A 15,059-nucleotide genomic window follows, 5' to 3' on the forward strand; every position below is an offset into this window, starting at 1 on the left:
AAAGACTAGAGTCCTTTTGCTTTAACATTTTTCCTACTTCACAAAGCTCTTTTGATGAATAGGAAATGACATTATCCTAGATTGGATGTCTAAAGTGATTGTAAGAAGTAGTTTGAACTCTCTTCCCTTGCGAAGACCAGCCACTGTCATGATGCACTTCCAGTTCGACGCTCACATTAGTACAGCACAGAGCTAACCTGCAGCATCAATCCACGTGTTCCGTACTAAATAGGTAGAACTTCATAAACCTGAGCAAACTGCAATGCACTAAATATTTGTCACTAGATCAGTACTTCAAAAATGAGAACTTCAGTCATGCCTTCATCACCAAGGAACCTGTTATTGAAGGTAAAATCACGCTTCTCTACCAGCATGTTACTTTTTCTTTTTTTTTTTTTTTTTAATTATCTGTATAGCCAAGAACTACTTTTCCATAAGAGTGCCAAATGTTGTTCAGAAGTAAATGGCATGGATTCAGATAATGAGAAAACAGCATCTTACATATTAATTAACTTTTGAAAAAGTAAATACGAAGTACTCGAAGTGTTGTAAAACACTTAATATCTTATGACAAAATTTACTAATTCATTTTTAATTTTTAAACTCCATATTTGCTTCAAGATAGATTTACCCTTTCATTTACCCTTTTAAGACTTGCATTTTGAAGGTAATAGACAATATATTAGATATTAGATAATAACAGATAGATAATTTGAGGGTAATTAGAATCTGTCTTGCTTTGGAATTCCAACACAGTAAGTTCCATCTTGACAATCCACAACCAGGCTGAAGCGCTGAAGTTACCACTGTCTCTGGTAACAGGGCAAAGGAGCTGAAAAACCAAAAGTAAGTAACAAACCAACAAAAACCCAATTAACTGTTACTCTTCAAAAGTCTGTGCATGAAAGTTTGGTCTGAAAGAGAAGAAACTCTAGTCTTTAGCTTACTTACAACCAGTGTCTTTAAGGCGGTTGATTGCGTTTGAAAGAAGTCGCACACAACCCAGAAAACCAGCTCCCTGCTTTTTATGAATTTTCTTGTGATTCCACACACTGATTGTTATTGAATCCGACTTCCCAATATATCTGAAAAACGTGGAAAAACAGTACTGTGAATGGCATTTACTGAATACTTGGAAGATGCTCCAGAAATCACCTTGGGGGAAAAAAATACTATCAACCATTACAATAAAAATTTAACACACACTATCGGCAATAGAAAGTCATCTCAGAGAAGACATACACATTATACTTTAATGAAAGCATGTCTTATGACGGAGTTTACTTGAATACAAACTAATCTAAAATCCTGATTCTGGAAAAAGGCATTCACATGAATCCAAAGTTTACCAAAATCTGTTTAAAACAGTAACGTGAACAGGCTGCGGGCTGGGCCGCTGACCACATCTCTTCAAGCAGCTACAAGCACGCTTAGATTCGTGCCTATGCTCAACCTCACCAAAGAGAATGGCAATGCTCGTGGCAGCACGTGTTTGTGAGCAGCGCTAGCAAGCAGAGCAGTTCAAATACTGGGACAGAAACAATCAGTTTAGCATCCTTTCGCAGCACTTCACCTGCCACTGCTTTTCAGGCTACTCTTCCAACTACTGGCAATGCAAGTAACCCTCACTTAGAGCTCTTCTGAGCACTCAGGGAAGATACGAGGCAAACCTAGTTACACATCTGCAATTAACAAATCTTTGGGAAGTTAATTTACAGTTAAGAAAGCTTCGGAAAGGCCCTGCTTATACATTACATATTACAAATGTGACCCATTACAAAAAGTTCACACAGTATCTCAGCTGAGATGTGCCACATTCCCCTCCTGCCCCCTCCTCACACATGGACTACCTCGTGCAGCATCACCATGGAAATGCTCTGCAAAACCTACATCTGCATCGCACCGACTTGGGGAAACCCGGACACTGCCGGCTATTTGATTTTTGCTTTTTTTGTTTGAAGCTTTGTTCTTCAGAAGCAATTACTTTGTGAGCTAGTTTTTGTTTTCAAAACTTTCAGAGGACAATTTCAACACACCTAAGATAAATCGGCTACTGCCAATACTGAATTATTATAGTTATTTCAAGTCAAGGAAAATTAATTTGTAACTACGGCTTAGATCCCAAAACTGCTTGTAGTTCTCCCTTCCCAGACCACAAATTCTGACCTTCTGCAGTTAAGTTCCAAGTGCTTTTTGTTTGGTTTTGAAGGAAAACTGATCCAACTCAACCAATGTCTACAAGTCTCAGTCAATGGGGGAGATGTATTATCAGCTTCAGGACATCTTAATATTTTCATAAAGATAGAAATGATACTGTCAAGGTTGGCAAACCAAACAATTGAACTAACTGTCATGGCTTAAAATTGCAGCTGTGATCAGGGAAGTTCTCAATTAACACTTCTCCCATTTTTTCCCTTTTCCAAAAAGCAGAACTTTGACAACTTCTTTTTCCCACCTGCAGACAGGGACTGACTCAAGAAGTTGAAGACAGAAAAGCCTAACTGTAGGTAGGCACAAACCCACGAGCATGGTTTAAAATAACCAGCACACATTTAAAAAAAAAAAAAACAGCCCAAAACCAAGCAAACAGAGAACCAAACCCAAACAAAACAAACTTCACACAAAAAAAAACCCCAAAGTTTTTGCTTAGTAAACCGATTGCATAACATAGGTCAGATTTTTGGCCTTACAACCTTGACAATGCCAATTTTGCATAAAGAAACAAGAGATGAAGATGGGTATTCACGTGCACAGTTGCAGTCTACAATGTTTCATGTACTTAAAATAAATTCTTATGAGAACAAGTTAGGTGCACTTAAAAATAAAGACTTATCATGACCTGTCTTGATTTTTCCAGTTTTCCTTGTTGCTTTAAAAAAGTCAAAGGTATATGGTTAAACACAATTTCATAACAGAACAGTTTGAATAATATGTAGAACAGCTGAATACACAACACAGTTTCCAAGAATTACTGTAATGTTTCAGGGTGAGGTTCTCATGGTCAAGATGCAGACAGTAAGCCATCCATACCAAACAGGTGAGGACTTCTATATTACTACTATAACCTACTCTGATTTTTGTACCAGAAAACCTGGCTGATTCACACACGTAAAGGAAATAAGCAAGACAAGCTGCATTTTCCAAATAAAAATGTCTCCTTTTTTCCCAAAGTAAGGAAAGAAATAGTTCAGTAACTGCTAGTTGGCTTTATAGCAAAATGTTTCATCTATATTTCTGCGTAATTTCAGGGATGAAAATACATGGTTGCATTTAGAGAGTGACGGTAGGACAAGTTGACGTTTCCAATTCATTCGGTGGGTAAGTTACATTTGTTTTACATCATCTGGCAATAAAAGTTCCAACATAAAAGCCCGAGCTAGGAATTTTATTTGTTATTATAAAAGAATGTTCCAGAAAATAAAGTGAATAAGTTTTTTTTAAAAAAACAAAACAAACAAAAACACAAAACCCCATTTTGTTGGATGCCTCTCTCTTCCTCCTCATAATTAAAGTTCTTGGAGCTTTTTTTTGTTGTTATTATTTAACTCCACCCCACCAGCAATATGCATTTCACAGCCTCAGCACTTCAACGGAGATAACACGATTAGTATTAATGAAGTGGAAACCTGGAAATTCAATCTCCATATGCATTCTGTTAACTCATATATTTCCTGAACTTGTAAATTAGGGCTCTGGATAAGAATTGCACATTTGGAAAGTTTAAGAAAAATGCCTACTCTTAGCACTTCCACTTCTACACAAAAAAATCAAGTACATGCCTTATTGGAAACCTCTAAAATATTTAAATCAAATTTTAACACAGAGGGACAATTTTTAATTTGTCTGAAATTATCTTTGCCAAGGCAGTGTTTCCATCTGAGCCAAAGCACCACTCAGGAAGGTTTGGTACTAAGTGACTTTTTATCCCCATGGCACTGTATAAGCTTTCCCTGAAGAGTTCAGCTTGGTAGAGGAAAGCAGAATGAAGGGGGGGGGGGGGGGGGAAGGGAGTATTCCCCAAAAAACACACCACCTCCTGATCACAAGCCAGACGTACTCCCTCCAGAAAGAGAGAAAAATGCAACATCAAGAGGTAGGAACTCAGGCTTGGAAGCCAGGAATTCCCTATTTCTAATCCATGCTGTCACACAGACTTTTTTAAATAACCTGGACAAATTACTTTGTTTCTCTGTTTTCCCATTTCTAATATTTTTCTAATATAATGGTAGTGGTATGCTTTGAGATATCAGCTGTTTTCAGATTGGGGGAGAAAAGGGTGCAAAGAGACATAATGAAAAATATAATCTCAATTTTTTCTCTTCTCTCTTCCTTCACCTGACATTGCTCTCATCTCTGGTAGCAACTGGAGGGTCTTTGTGCCTCTGGGATGGTGAGAAGGGAACCAGGCAGAGGCTGTGGCTTAGACAGGGACACAGCATAGACACATGGCACTGCCTGGCTGCTCCTTTCTCCACCCCAGTGCTACCCAGCCCAATGTCGAGCTGAGCCTACAAAACGCTGTAAAATCAGCTGCACCAAGCAAACAGCAAAGTGGGCTTCTACTCCAGATGTTCCTTAACAGACCCACCTAAGTTGTACAGCAAAGACTTGTATGCCTGATGTGCTTGAGCTGGAATGGCCAGATCTGCTGATACGGGCCAAGCATGACCCAGAAATGCTTTCACCCTGAACACAAAGGGCATCAGCTTCATCAAACTGGTCTAAACACCCATGTCAAGAAGGCAAAGCTGTTGCAAGGAGCTGTTTGACAGCTCTTTAGGAGTCTAATCTAGGATGGGATTGTCTAAACCAGCACTAAGCAGAGCTGTTGCCTTCTCTCCCTGAGAAGAATCCAGGTTCATTAGCAATAACCAGGCAAAACAGAGTTGGAGGGTTGGGGGAGAAAGGTGATTCTGCCAGGGCAGCGCAGGGGCTGGAGAACGTGAAGGCATCAACCAGCAGTAGAGCCTGCAAGTGCGGAGATTTTGGGAAGAGGAAGAGAGCAGAAGCTGGGTGAGGTTACATTTAAGAGTTATAACAAAGGAGAACAAGTCCACACTAGAGCCTGGGGGTGCAGATTTGAAGGGCACAGGGTAAAGATGGGACCAGCACTGCATTTTGGTGGAGATCATGGTACAAATATCTTTGAGAGATAAAGAAACCATATGACTTGATATGCCTTAAAGGCAGAGGCTGCTGGGGAGGGCTGGAGTAGGCTAGAGGGCAGAGGTGAGCATGGCAAGGCTGCAGGAGAGGTCTAGGCTATCACAGAACAAATGAAAGAGGAAGGAAAAGAAAAGGGGGATTTGTTAAGTTTCGGCACTGCTGGTTTAGGTAGCATTTAAATGTGAGAAGGTCTGTAAATGTGTTAAGCCTGGTTATTCAAAGCTTTGAGGAAAGGCCTGAACAATAGGGAAAACACAAACAAGAATGAAAATAAGGAAGGGGAATACATCCAGGGCAAGTATGGTATTTTAGGGACATTAAACTGCACCCAGACAGCAACTATTTGGCAATTTCTTTCTGGAAAGCCTCCCAGATTCCCCTCACACCCACCCACCCACCCAGGCTGAAGAATCTAAGCAACTAACTAATTCAACTGCTTCCTTTCACACTAAGATCTGAATTAAGAACCACATGAGGCAAAAGCAAACACCTTTTTTGGTCTTTATAACACTGCAGAAGTCTTAAAAAAATCTTATGCAACAGAATATCTGTTATGCTGAATCAGGTTAGCAAGCCACAAAATTCCCTTGGAACTAACAACTTACTTCAGACATTATTGCATAAATACGTCACAACAGTTCCACCTTACTGTGCCATCTGCATATGCCATCACATGATACATGAGACAGTTAATTAGCAGCAGTGTTAACCTGTTATACAAATTCTAGGCTGGGGACACTTCAATCTGCCCAACACAGCCAAGAGACAGCTTTATTGCCCATAAGCCTATCACAATCATTTAAAAACCAACAGAAATCTTCATGGAAGGAAGGAAAGCAGGATTTTTCTGTACGAAATTCTATATAACTGCACCTTCCTCTGGTTGATTTCCTACACTGCGTGGTGGCAGGAGCAGGCAGGCTGCCACAGAGACTCCATCTGTTATGCTTGGTGGGCAAAGCTTTTCCTGTAACAGTGGAAGTGTCATAAGGAAGAGACTAGTGTTCCCATGCAATGGTGTGTTCTTAGGGCAGACATTAGGAAGTTTTAAACACCCAATTATTTTCAAAGGATGAGAAGAAAGATTGAGTCCTGTCATCTATGAGGTTTGCCACCAGGTGCTTAGCAGTAGGATGGTTACTATTCCTATTCCCCCCCCCCCGCAAAGTAAGAGTTAATTATCTTAATACCTGCTGCAGGTGAAAAGCTGAGACCTGACACCAGGTATATAACAGTTAAAAGTTACCTTAAGATAAAAGCCAGGCAGTGAGCTATTGTATCAGAGAGATCTAATCTTCTTCTGCTGATTTAAATAGAAACTGAAGACTAGGTGCTCGATGTTTATATATGGAAATAAATTTCCATAGAGTAAGGAATAACAAGCAACACAACAAAAGGGTTTAAGTGATTGTGAGAAAAATTTTGAGAGGGAGAGGATTATTTTCAAATTACAAGGCCTGACATAATGCTAAATTTTGCCTTGAATTAGACGTGTTGTGTATACTTCTCCCATCAGGGAATTCAACTGCCAGAATCAAAGTAGTATTCCCTACAGGACAATTGATTTATATTAAAAATAATACCCTAACTAAAAAACAAACCCAGGGGTTTTAAGTACCTGCTCCCCCCCAAAAAAATCCAACAAAAAACCCAAAACAAAACACAACACACAAAAAAGTGTTTCACACAGGTCTAGATTCCTTAAGACAATCCAAGAGATGCCCCAAATCTGCTTGAGCAAAGCATTCTGCCAAAACCCCCATTTCTATCTCTGCTTTTTATAATACGACGTGGACTGTAATCAGTCTTGCTTCAAAGCTAAGGCAACTAAAATATCCAGATACAAGCATGACTTGTTCTGTAAAACAATGTAAAAATACCTTCTCTTCATCCTTCCTTGAAAATCATAACCAGAAAGGAATTTTTTCTAAAGATTTTACTTTTTTTTTCCCCCATTACTCTCATTGCATGTTAACATCCTCTCTCATTTCCGATGTCCTCTGCTCCTTCTCTCCTCCAGAAGGGAACCAAGTCTCCAAGTCGTTAGCCCATGGAGCACTTAGCATCCCTTATAACCCATTCCTGTCAACTGCTTACTTGCATTGTCACCACAGCACTTCAAACACCAAGACAGGACTGGCAGATACTGGGGAGCCGTTGACATTTTCAACACAGAACTTAGCAGCAGATAACTGCCAAAGGATGGCCCACCATTCCTCTTTCAAAAGTATCCTTTACCTAGCTGTACAAAGGTTATAGGAAGGCTTTACACTCAAGTTGTGTTGGCAGCACCTCCCTTCCACCTCACTCTCCTTTCATTCCTGTACAGCTATGCATCAATGATCACTAACGGGCCTACCCAACTAAACAATAAAAGTCTAAGCTTGCATTTCAGGGATTTTTCTTAGCTCTAGTCTGATCCTGTCAACTTCAGTTGCTGTCAGCAGCAGAACATCATCAGTGGTACTCAGGGGACGCACCTTGTGGTTCCGCTTCATCCAGTGCAGCTGGGTTCACGTACTCTAAAACTGCTTCATGAAGGAAGCCAAAACAAAGCAAGTGGGGATGATCAAAAGACTCACTCCAATAGCTCGCTCCTGATGCGAGCTAACACGCTACTGCAGGCAGGCACACCGTTACTGACCCAACACAACTCATTTACTCAGCTGAGAATTACACACATTTTTCCCCTATCCAGCTACCTTCCCGTGGGTTAAGCGAATTGAATCCATTTACCCAGAAGCCAGATGGAGCCAGCGCAAGGGCTGAACACATGCAGTAAATTGGGAAAGGGGTTGAAACAGGAAAAAAAAAGGGGCCTTCCATTTTTGGTGGTTGCAAGCTCAGTGCAATCTGCTCTCGAATTTCACCATTAGGACACTGCATGGAGTGTTAATTGCTGTTGAAAAAAAAAAACCTATTCAAGAGAGATCTTCATAAATGGGTGGCCAATCTTGGAGAGGGTGTGGAAGGGCAGAGGTCCGAAATCTGCATTCTATACAAATCAACTTTTTAATAGGTTTAACAACATTTAAAAAAAAAAAAATCAGATTAATTTAGAAGTCTTTAAATACAAAAGAGCCATTCCTTCCACTTGACCTTAAATTTGTTTTATATCTGTTTTTCTAATAAATATGAATTACATGCTCACATGCAGAATCTACGCTTGGACTGAGTTTGAATAATAAAACCATATAATATAGCTTTTCTCAGTAAAAGTGCTATTATTTCACTAAACAGCCAATGATACTTTGTTAAGCAGTAATGCAAATGTTTTGTATACTGTACTAAAACATTATGAACAATGACTTCACGTATTTAGTCTTGGATATTCAAATAAAGAGTAGGTCAAGACAATACTTTAAACCAGGCCTTCCACATTCTGCTGAAAGACCTATCAAGCTGCTTCTCTTCACTGGGAAAAAGGGGCACAAGAAATTCTGTGTACTAATACCTGATTTGCTCTAGGCTTGGTGATGTCCAAAGCTAACGTAAACTTGCTCAAACAATTTCTAATAACATAGATAGGGAATATCTGAGAAGCCACGGGGGAAAAAAAATTAGAAAGAAAGGAGAATATAATGAGGCAAAACTGTTCACTTCTCTTCCTCATCTTCTGTCCCAAAGAAGAAGATAAAGAATAAAAGGATAAAAGACAGGGAAAAATAAAGCACTCGCAAACACAAAAAAACCTATATAAGAAGAAAAGTTTTAATAACTCATTATACAGAACATTCTATGCTTTAGAAAGGCAAAGGAAAAACATCACATATACACGCCATACTGATTACATTGCTCAAAAGCACTGAAAGATGCTCAAGTGACAATAACAACATCATTTATAGCGAGAACAACATTTGGGACAGAAAATGCCATAAAGGAGAGAAAACTGAACAAGAGGCACACAGAAGAAAAGAAACTGTAGCGCCACAACAGACAAAAATAGCATGGGGAGCAGTGCAGTTTGAGGGAAATATTGTCAATTATTTGCTTCATTTTACAGAAGTGTTAACATGGAAATAGTATAATAAAATCATGTTATAGTACACATAGCATGCTGCAGACATCACTAGAAAACCAAGTGCAGTGTTTAAATTTTGAGGGAAATAAGAAAGTGTTATTCTGTCTTTTTTTTTTTACTCAAAGTAATAAACTCTGGGATATTTTCCAAGCTGTAAATAGGACAGTATTATGAACATCTGACAATTTCTGTGTACTTTAGAGGATTTCACTTCAAACCTTTGGTTATCACTGTTACCACCTACAGGTCATAATGCTGATTCCATTTGGGATCAAGTGTATTCTTCACAGTATCTGTAGAATGGCATTGGCCAGATCCGTCCACCACAACCTTAGCAAATGGATCAGGAAGTCCTAAGAGGAGGAAAAGAAAAAAAAACTAGCAAATGGATCAGGATGCTTTAAAGTCCTGTATCATTGAACTTTTTTTATATATGTATTTTATTTGAAGTTGCCTTTTATCTATGAGGGCCATATTTAATGAACAGGAATAACATGACAAATTAGGCACAGGAAATGTCTAAATTAGCAATTTCATTGATATAGACCAAGATAAAGTTGCATAAGTCAAACACATTGGGGGGGGGGAATCTTAACACCTTCATCTTCCTAATTCAGAACTGAGTAAATTCTCAGTCTATAAAGAATTCAATAAAAGGCAGAGAAAATAGATTTACATTCTTCCTATTTTTAAGATTGATTGCAGTCATGATTTTGGTTGTTATTGGTATTACAGGAAATCACCTATAACAGGTTATTCTTGCTTTTGAGGTCCACTTTGTTTTCTGCTAGCTTTCTACTTCATTTTCTGCTTAGTACCTTGGAAACACTGAACACAGATTCAGCTGATCAACAAAAATCCATGCAAGGACGGTGCAGGGCTATGCCGGTGAGGACAGGAAAGAAGCAGGACCAGAGCAGCCTACTATTAGCTCTCCTGCAACTGCTATTCTAACCAGCCTCTTAACTGACACCAAAAGGGACGGTCCCACCACTAATGCCCCTAAGTCACACAGTCCTATCCCTTTTTCCCATCATACTGAACTAACTCCTCCCTCATCTGCATGCCCAGTGAGTCAGCTGAAGGAACCAAGGCAGTGAAACGTAATTCACATTTTCTGTAGCGCAAGTTTTGTACCAGTTCCCCTTCCTCAGGTGACTCACGACAGAGCCAGTCAAGCAGCAGCGTGGTTCAAGACAAGTGTCAGACAAAGCGTGTGGGGATAAAGGCAAAGCACATGGGGAAGGGGAGGAAAAAGAACTTGAGATTTGTGCTTCAGTACAGAAGCACACCACAGCTTTCAAATCTTGAGGGGGTTTTTAAGGCATTATTACATGTTAAAAACCTGAAAACTTGCCATCAATACAAAAATCCAGATATAAAGGAAGTTTTAGAAATGTCACAAGTTACAATATAATTCTGTATCATCCCTTCTTCCAGTTCTTTTCAAAGTTCAGGTCCGATCTTTCGAATCGTTCCTAGCCCCGCCTGGGAGGCGGCAGGCAGGTGATCTGTGCGTGCATGCCTACACGGCCAATAACATTCCTTTCTGTCTCCTTCATCCACCTCTTAGCACTTTTTTCAAAACATTATTAAAATTAATTAAAGTATAATTTCAGAGTAGGTAAGTATTATGACATTATTAATAATTAAGATGTACATCTGTCTGCTGGACAAAAAGTTCTTATACGAAAAACATTTTAATAAATGTGGCACTAATTGAAAAACATGTAATTTGCCTGAGAGAGTAAATTTGTTCTCCACTCCCATCAAAAACAGAGAGAGTGTGTCAGTGTTTTTATTATTATTATCAATCTGGGACGACTGTCACCTAAGAAAAAATTAGAAGCCCCGAAATAAAACGGTGTGAAGACAAAGCCCCAAGCCCCCTTAATGCAAATACCTTAATTCAATGATCACCTGCAAACACTGATGTACAGAACCGGCATAATATTTAACCCATCTATAAATGTGTAAACCTTTAACAGCTACTTACGGAAAAAATCCTTTTTCACCAAGTTTTTTGCACACAGTACTGTAAGAAAAACAGAAATACAAAATTAAGTTACTGATTCTCAACTTTAAAAAGTTATTTTACCTGTCTGGCATTCCAGAAAATCCTGCTCAAAATAAAATGAATGAGCATAAATGAATTGTGCTCCTACATCATACATATTGTCATGTAAAATAATTCCTGAAAGCAGACCCAGAAGCGTCATCTTTCAGCAATTTACCTTTAGGTAGATTATAGTGGAAGCGATATGGTAGTGGTTTCTTCAAGCCATACTTTCACATGCATGGTTTTTTTTCCTCCCCCCTCAATGGTTTTGCCAACTGTGTTTTTACCTAGCGAGGGACCCTGGGCCATTTGTAACCAGCTCACCATACAGTGGCTCCAAAGATATGCTTTATTGTAGGAGCTTTTTTCAGGCTTTTTTTTTGTTTGTTTAAATTAAGAGAGGAACATTTGCATTTGTCAACTAAAAATACCAAGGGGAAAAGAATCTCATATGAGAATAAATAAATAAATGTCAAAGGGGACAACTTTCACATAAAGATGCCAAGGTACACACAGAAGACTTCTCACAAAATGCACCGCTGTTCAACTACATATGCTTATCTATTATCACAGGTTTAGTAAGCAGGAAATATTAGATTCCCCTGTGAAACATTAAAATATTTACTGATAACACAAAAGGATTCTTGGGTAATGAGTGAAAGCATGAATTCCCACAGCTAGTGCAAAACAGAAAAAAGGGGATGGGGGAAGAGGTATTTGGCTGGAATCAATGCTTCAGAAGACTCCTCAGTATATGATTCCCTTGGCTATGTTTTCTGTGATATTGCCAATATTTATTACTACCAGGAAATGCAAAGACAGAAAAGTACATCCAATAGTCACATCCCATAAGCATCATCTAAAAATTGAACAAAATTGGTCATGCTTTCCCCCGCAGAATATCCTCAAACTGATCCTGCAGGGCTACTGACTCTCCAGTTTCTTATACAGTATCTGCCCAAATAAAAGTAAGCCGAGGTAGTCCCTGAGCCTCTCATGCAGATTTCCATGGTCAGGACAGAGAAGCACCACCCCGACAAGTCCTGCATGCTAACACAAAGTTACATATTTTTCTACATCAATTAAATTGATGTTTTCCCAATTTTGATGTTCATGAAGATGCTGATTTTAGTGAAACTGCTTTCCACTGGAATTCAGTACTGTAAAATCTAGCTAAGACTGTCCTCAGTTCTAACAAGTTTTGGTCCTCCACAAAACATAAGGGGAGACCTATTAATGTCTACAGGTAGCCTTAAAACAGTCCCCTGCACATTGACATATACCACAGGAAAGGTATATATAGGCTCCCAGGAAAGTTTCAGCATATTAGCTTTGGTGCAAGGGGGTGCTAGTAACAATACTGTTAACCTGAAAAAAAGGTGCCTGGTTCCAGGTTGTTATCAGTTGCTCTTTTTAAAATACGGTAGAGGTAAAAAAATTACTTCTCACCATTCAAACTCATAATGCAACTCTAAAGCAGAGCTCTATTTAAGGGATTTTCACCCAATTATCCCACTGTAAACAGTCAACCGTAGTAAAATACTAATAAAGCGCCAAATGTTTTAAGTATTTCTGATACCTAGAGTTCAAGCATGTATAGGAAACAGACTGTCACATCACTGCCTGCTCCACAAAACATTAAAGTCCTTAGGATGGTGTAATAAAAATCCAGTTACTAAAGACTTCCATGTGCCCAGCAATTTAAAGCCTACCCTATCCATACAATTGATCAATTGATAACAACTTAAAAAGACATTTAAAGAAACAGATAAGACAAACTTAGAAAAATGCTTCTGCAGTTCCTTAAGATTTTATTACACCAAGAATATCTTCAGCCTGTCAACAGACACCAGTCATCCAAGAGCTGAAAGATTACTGCTCACCAGTAGTGGTGAGTGCTCATCTTTCACCTAGTGGTGGAAAGCTTCAAATAAAATAGATGCCACTTTTTAAAATATCTCAAAAATATATAATTATTTGCACAATTTCACCCATTACAAGAAACAGGAAGTGTCAACTGAAGCTGAAGGCTTAAAATCCAGCAGTTAAGTCAAAATTCATCTGTAGCACAGTGAGCCACACAGTATGTTCCTGAAATTGTATTACGTCCAAAGCAAAAAGAGGTTTGACTAATCTTTTGCGAGAAATTGGAAGCTTAACTAATTATAAACACTTCTCCTCAAAATATTAAGCAGGCCTGCCAGTACAATTTAACCAAAGTCTCATTTTTATACAATCGGGCACACACACAACATACAGACTAATAACCGTTTCCCAACAATTAGCCGCGAGTGAACAAACTAATATCCTTGGCTCAAGATTTCCCTCTCTAGTAACCACATTTAAGGAAAGTCAGATGTCAACCCACTCTGGCTTTGTCAGGTTAACAAAACAGGAGAAAGCTGAGCATTCTTCCATTAACAACACCCTCTCTGCCAGGTATCTCTAGGTGAAAAAGCCTGGGTCCCAGGAGCATCAGCTCAATTCTAAGTGAAACAATCTTCTTGGGCACAGAGCTCTAATCTATCTCGGGACCTTTTTTTGGACAAAACTTTTCCCACTGGTGGGAAAAAGTACCAGAGTTTATGCTCCACTTTTCTAACAGTTTCAACACTGTATTAAAACCTATTCTGAATATTCTGATAACCAACTGATTAATAGTTCCTTGAGAATAAAAACTAAGGAAGTTTGGTTTCCTATGGATTTATGTTTTATGGTTGACTGAAAGCCATAGCTGAGGCTTTTCCCGCCGGGAGGGCATTTAGACAGACACTCTCCCACGCAGAGTCTCTCCAGTGGTCTCGCAACACGGGATCTCTCGCTGCAGCTTTTTCCTCTCATTTCAGGTCACTGCCAGGGTCTCCGCTTTACCCAGGCAACCATTCTCATAAAACTCAGGGGACTCAATTCTCCAAGACCTCTATCCTATGTCAAATTTGAGCTAAAGATTCAAAAACCACAAAGACCCATAGCAAGATTTATTTTCCATGACAAAGCCAAGTTTAAAATGCTGATGGTTCTGGACCCAAACGCACGTCGTTATCAGATCTATGCAGCTGCACCATTAATAGATCCTCTGGAGGCACAAGGGAACTGAACAAGGTTATTTGTTATTTGTATGCTTGTTTTAAAATATTTTTATTTAAATTATTTTTAAACAGAAAGTTAAGCTATTTAAACTTGTACTGAAGGTCTCCAGAAACCAGAATGCAAACCAATGCCTGTATATACTGACACTGGGAAGGTGGGGGTGGTAAGGGGGGGGGGGGGCGGGGGCCACAGTACTCTAAGTATATCAAGAGACATTAATGGCCTCTAGTACACTATGTAGATAAAGTATTTGTTACAAAGTATCAGTGAGTCAGTGGATAGCTATGTTTTGTATTTATTACAGAATTCCTGGGTAGTCTACAGAAAAGAGAACATTAATATTCCAATATGAAGGAACAATAGGTATGTGCCAAGACAAACAGGCACGTCAGTTTTACATAGTATACGTTCATTAAATATCTTTTCATCATGCCTTATGATCCCATTCTGACATATGCTACCCAGGTCAGCTCACAGAAACATTAAAAGAGCATAATATTATTAGCTACTAGTCTCCTTCCGTGACAATGTGAAGTTCTCAAATACTCAAAAATAGGAATTAAGTGAATCATGTTTGCCAATTTCCTTTTTCCGATTTATTACTCCAGTGACTGATAAAGAACGGTTTACTGAAAAATAATTTAACTAGTGAGAGTAAATGCAAAAATATTTAATATCCCCAAACTCCCGTAAACTCATTTATGTGTTAGCTACTAAAATTTA

At 38.9% G+C, this 15,059-nt stretch overlaps 1 protein-coding gene across 1 annotated transcript in view; it reads right to left on the reverse strand.

Moving 5' to 3' along the window:
• Window positions 1-15,059, reverse strand: part of SMURF2 (SMAD specific E3 ubiquitin protein ligase 2) — a 66,940-nt gene that overhangs the window by 26,962 nt on the left and 24,919 nt on the right. Inside the window, exons 2-4 of the mRNA XM_064466806.1 lie at window positions 11,184-11,222; window positions 9,432-9,540; window positions 952-1,085 (exon numbers count right to left, since the gene is read on the reverse strand). Of these exons, the coding sequence (XP_064322876.1) occupies window positions 952-1,085; window positions 9,432-9,540; window positions 11,184-11,222 (282 nt within the window). The remainder of the gene's footprint in view (window positions 1-951; window positions 1,086-9,431; window positions 9,541-11,183; window positions 11,223-15,059) is intronic.

The sequence above is a fragment of the Phalacrocorax carbo genome, chromosome 16 (genome assembly GCF_963921805.1).
Source record: "Phalacrocorax carbo chromosome 16, bPhaCar2.1, whole genome shotgun sequence".
Taxonomy (NCBI): Eukaryota; Metazoa; Chordata; class Aves; order Suliformes; family Phalacrocoracidae; genus Phalacrocorax; species Phalacrocorax carbo.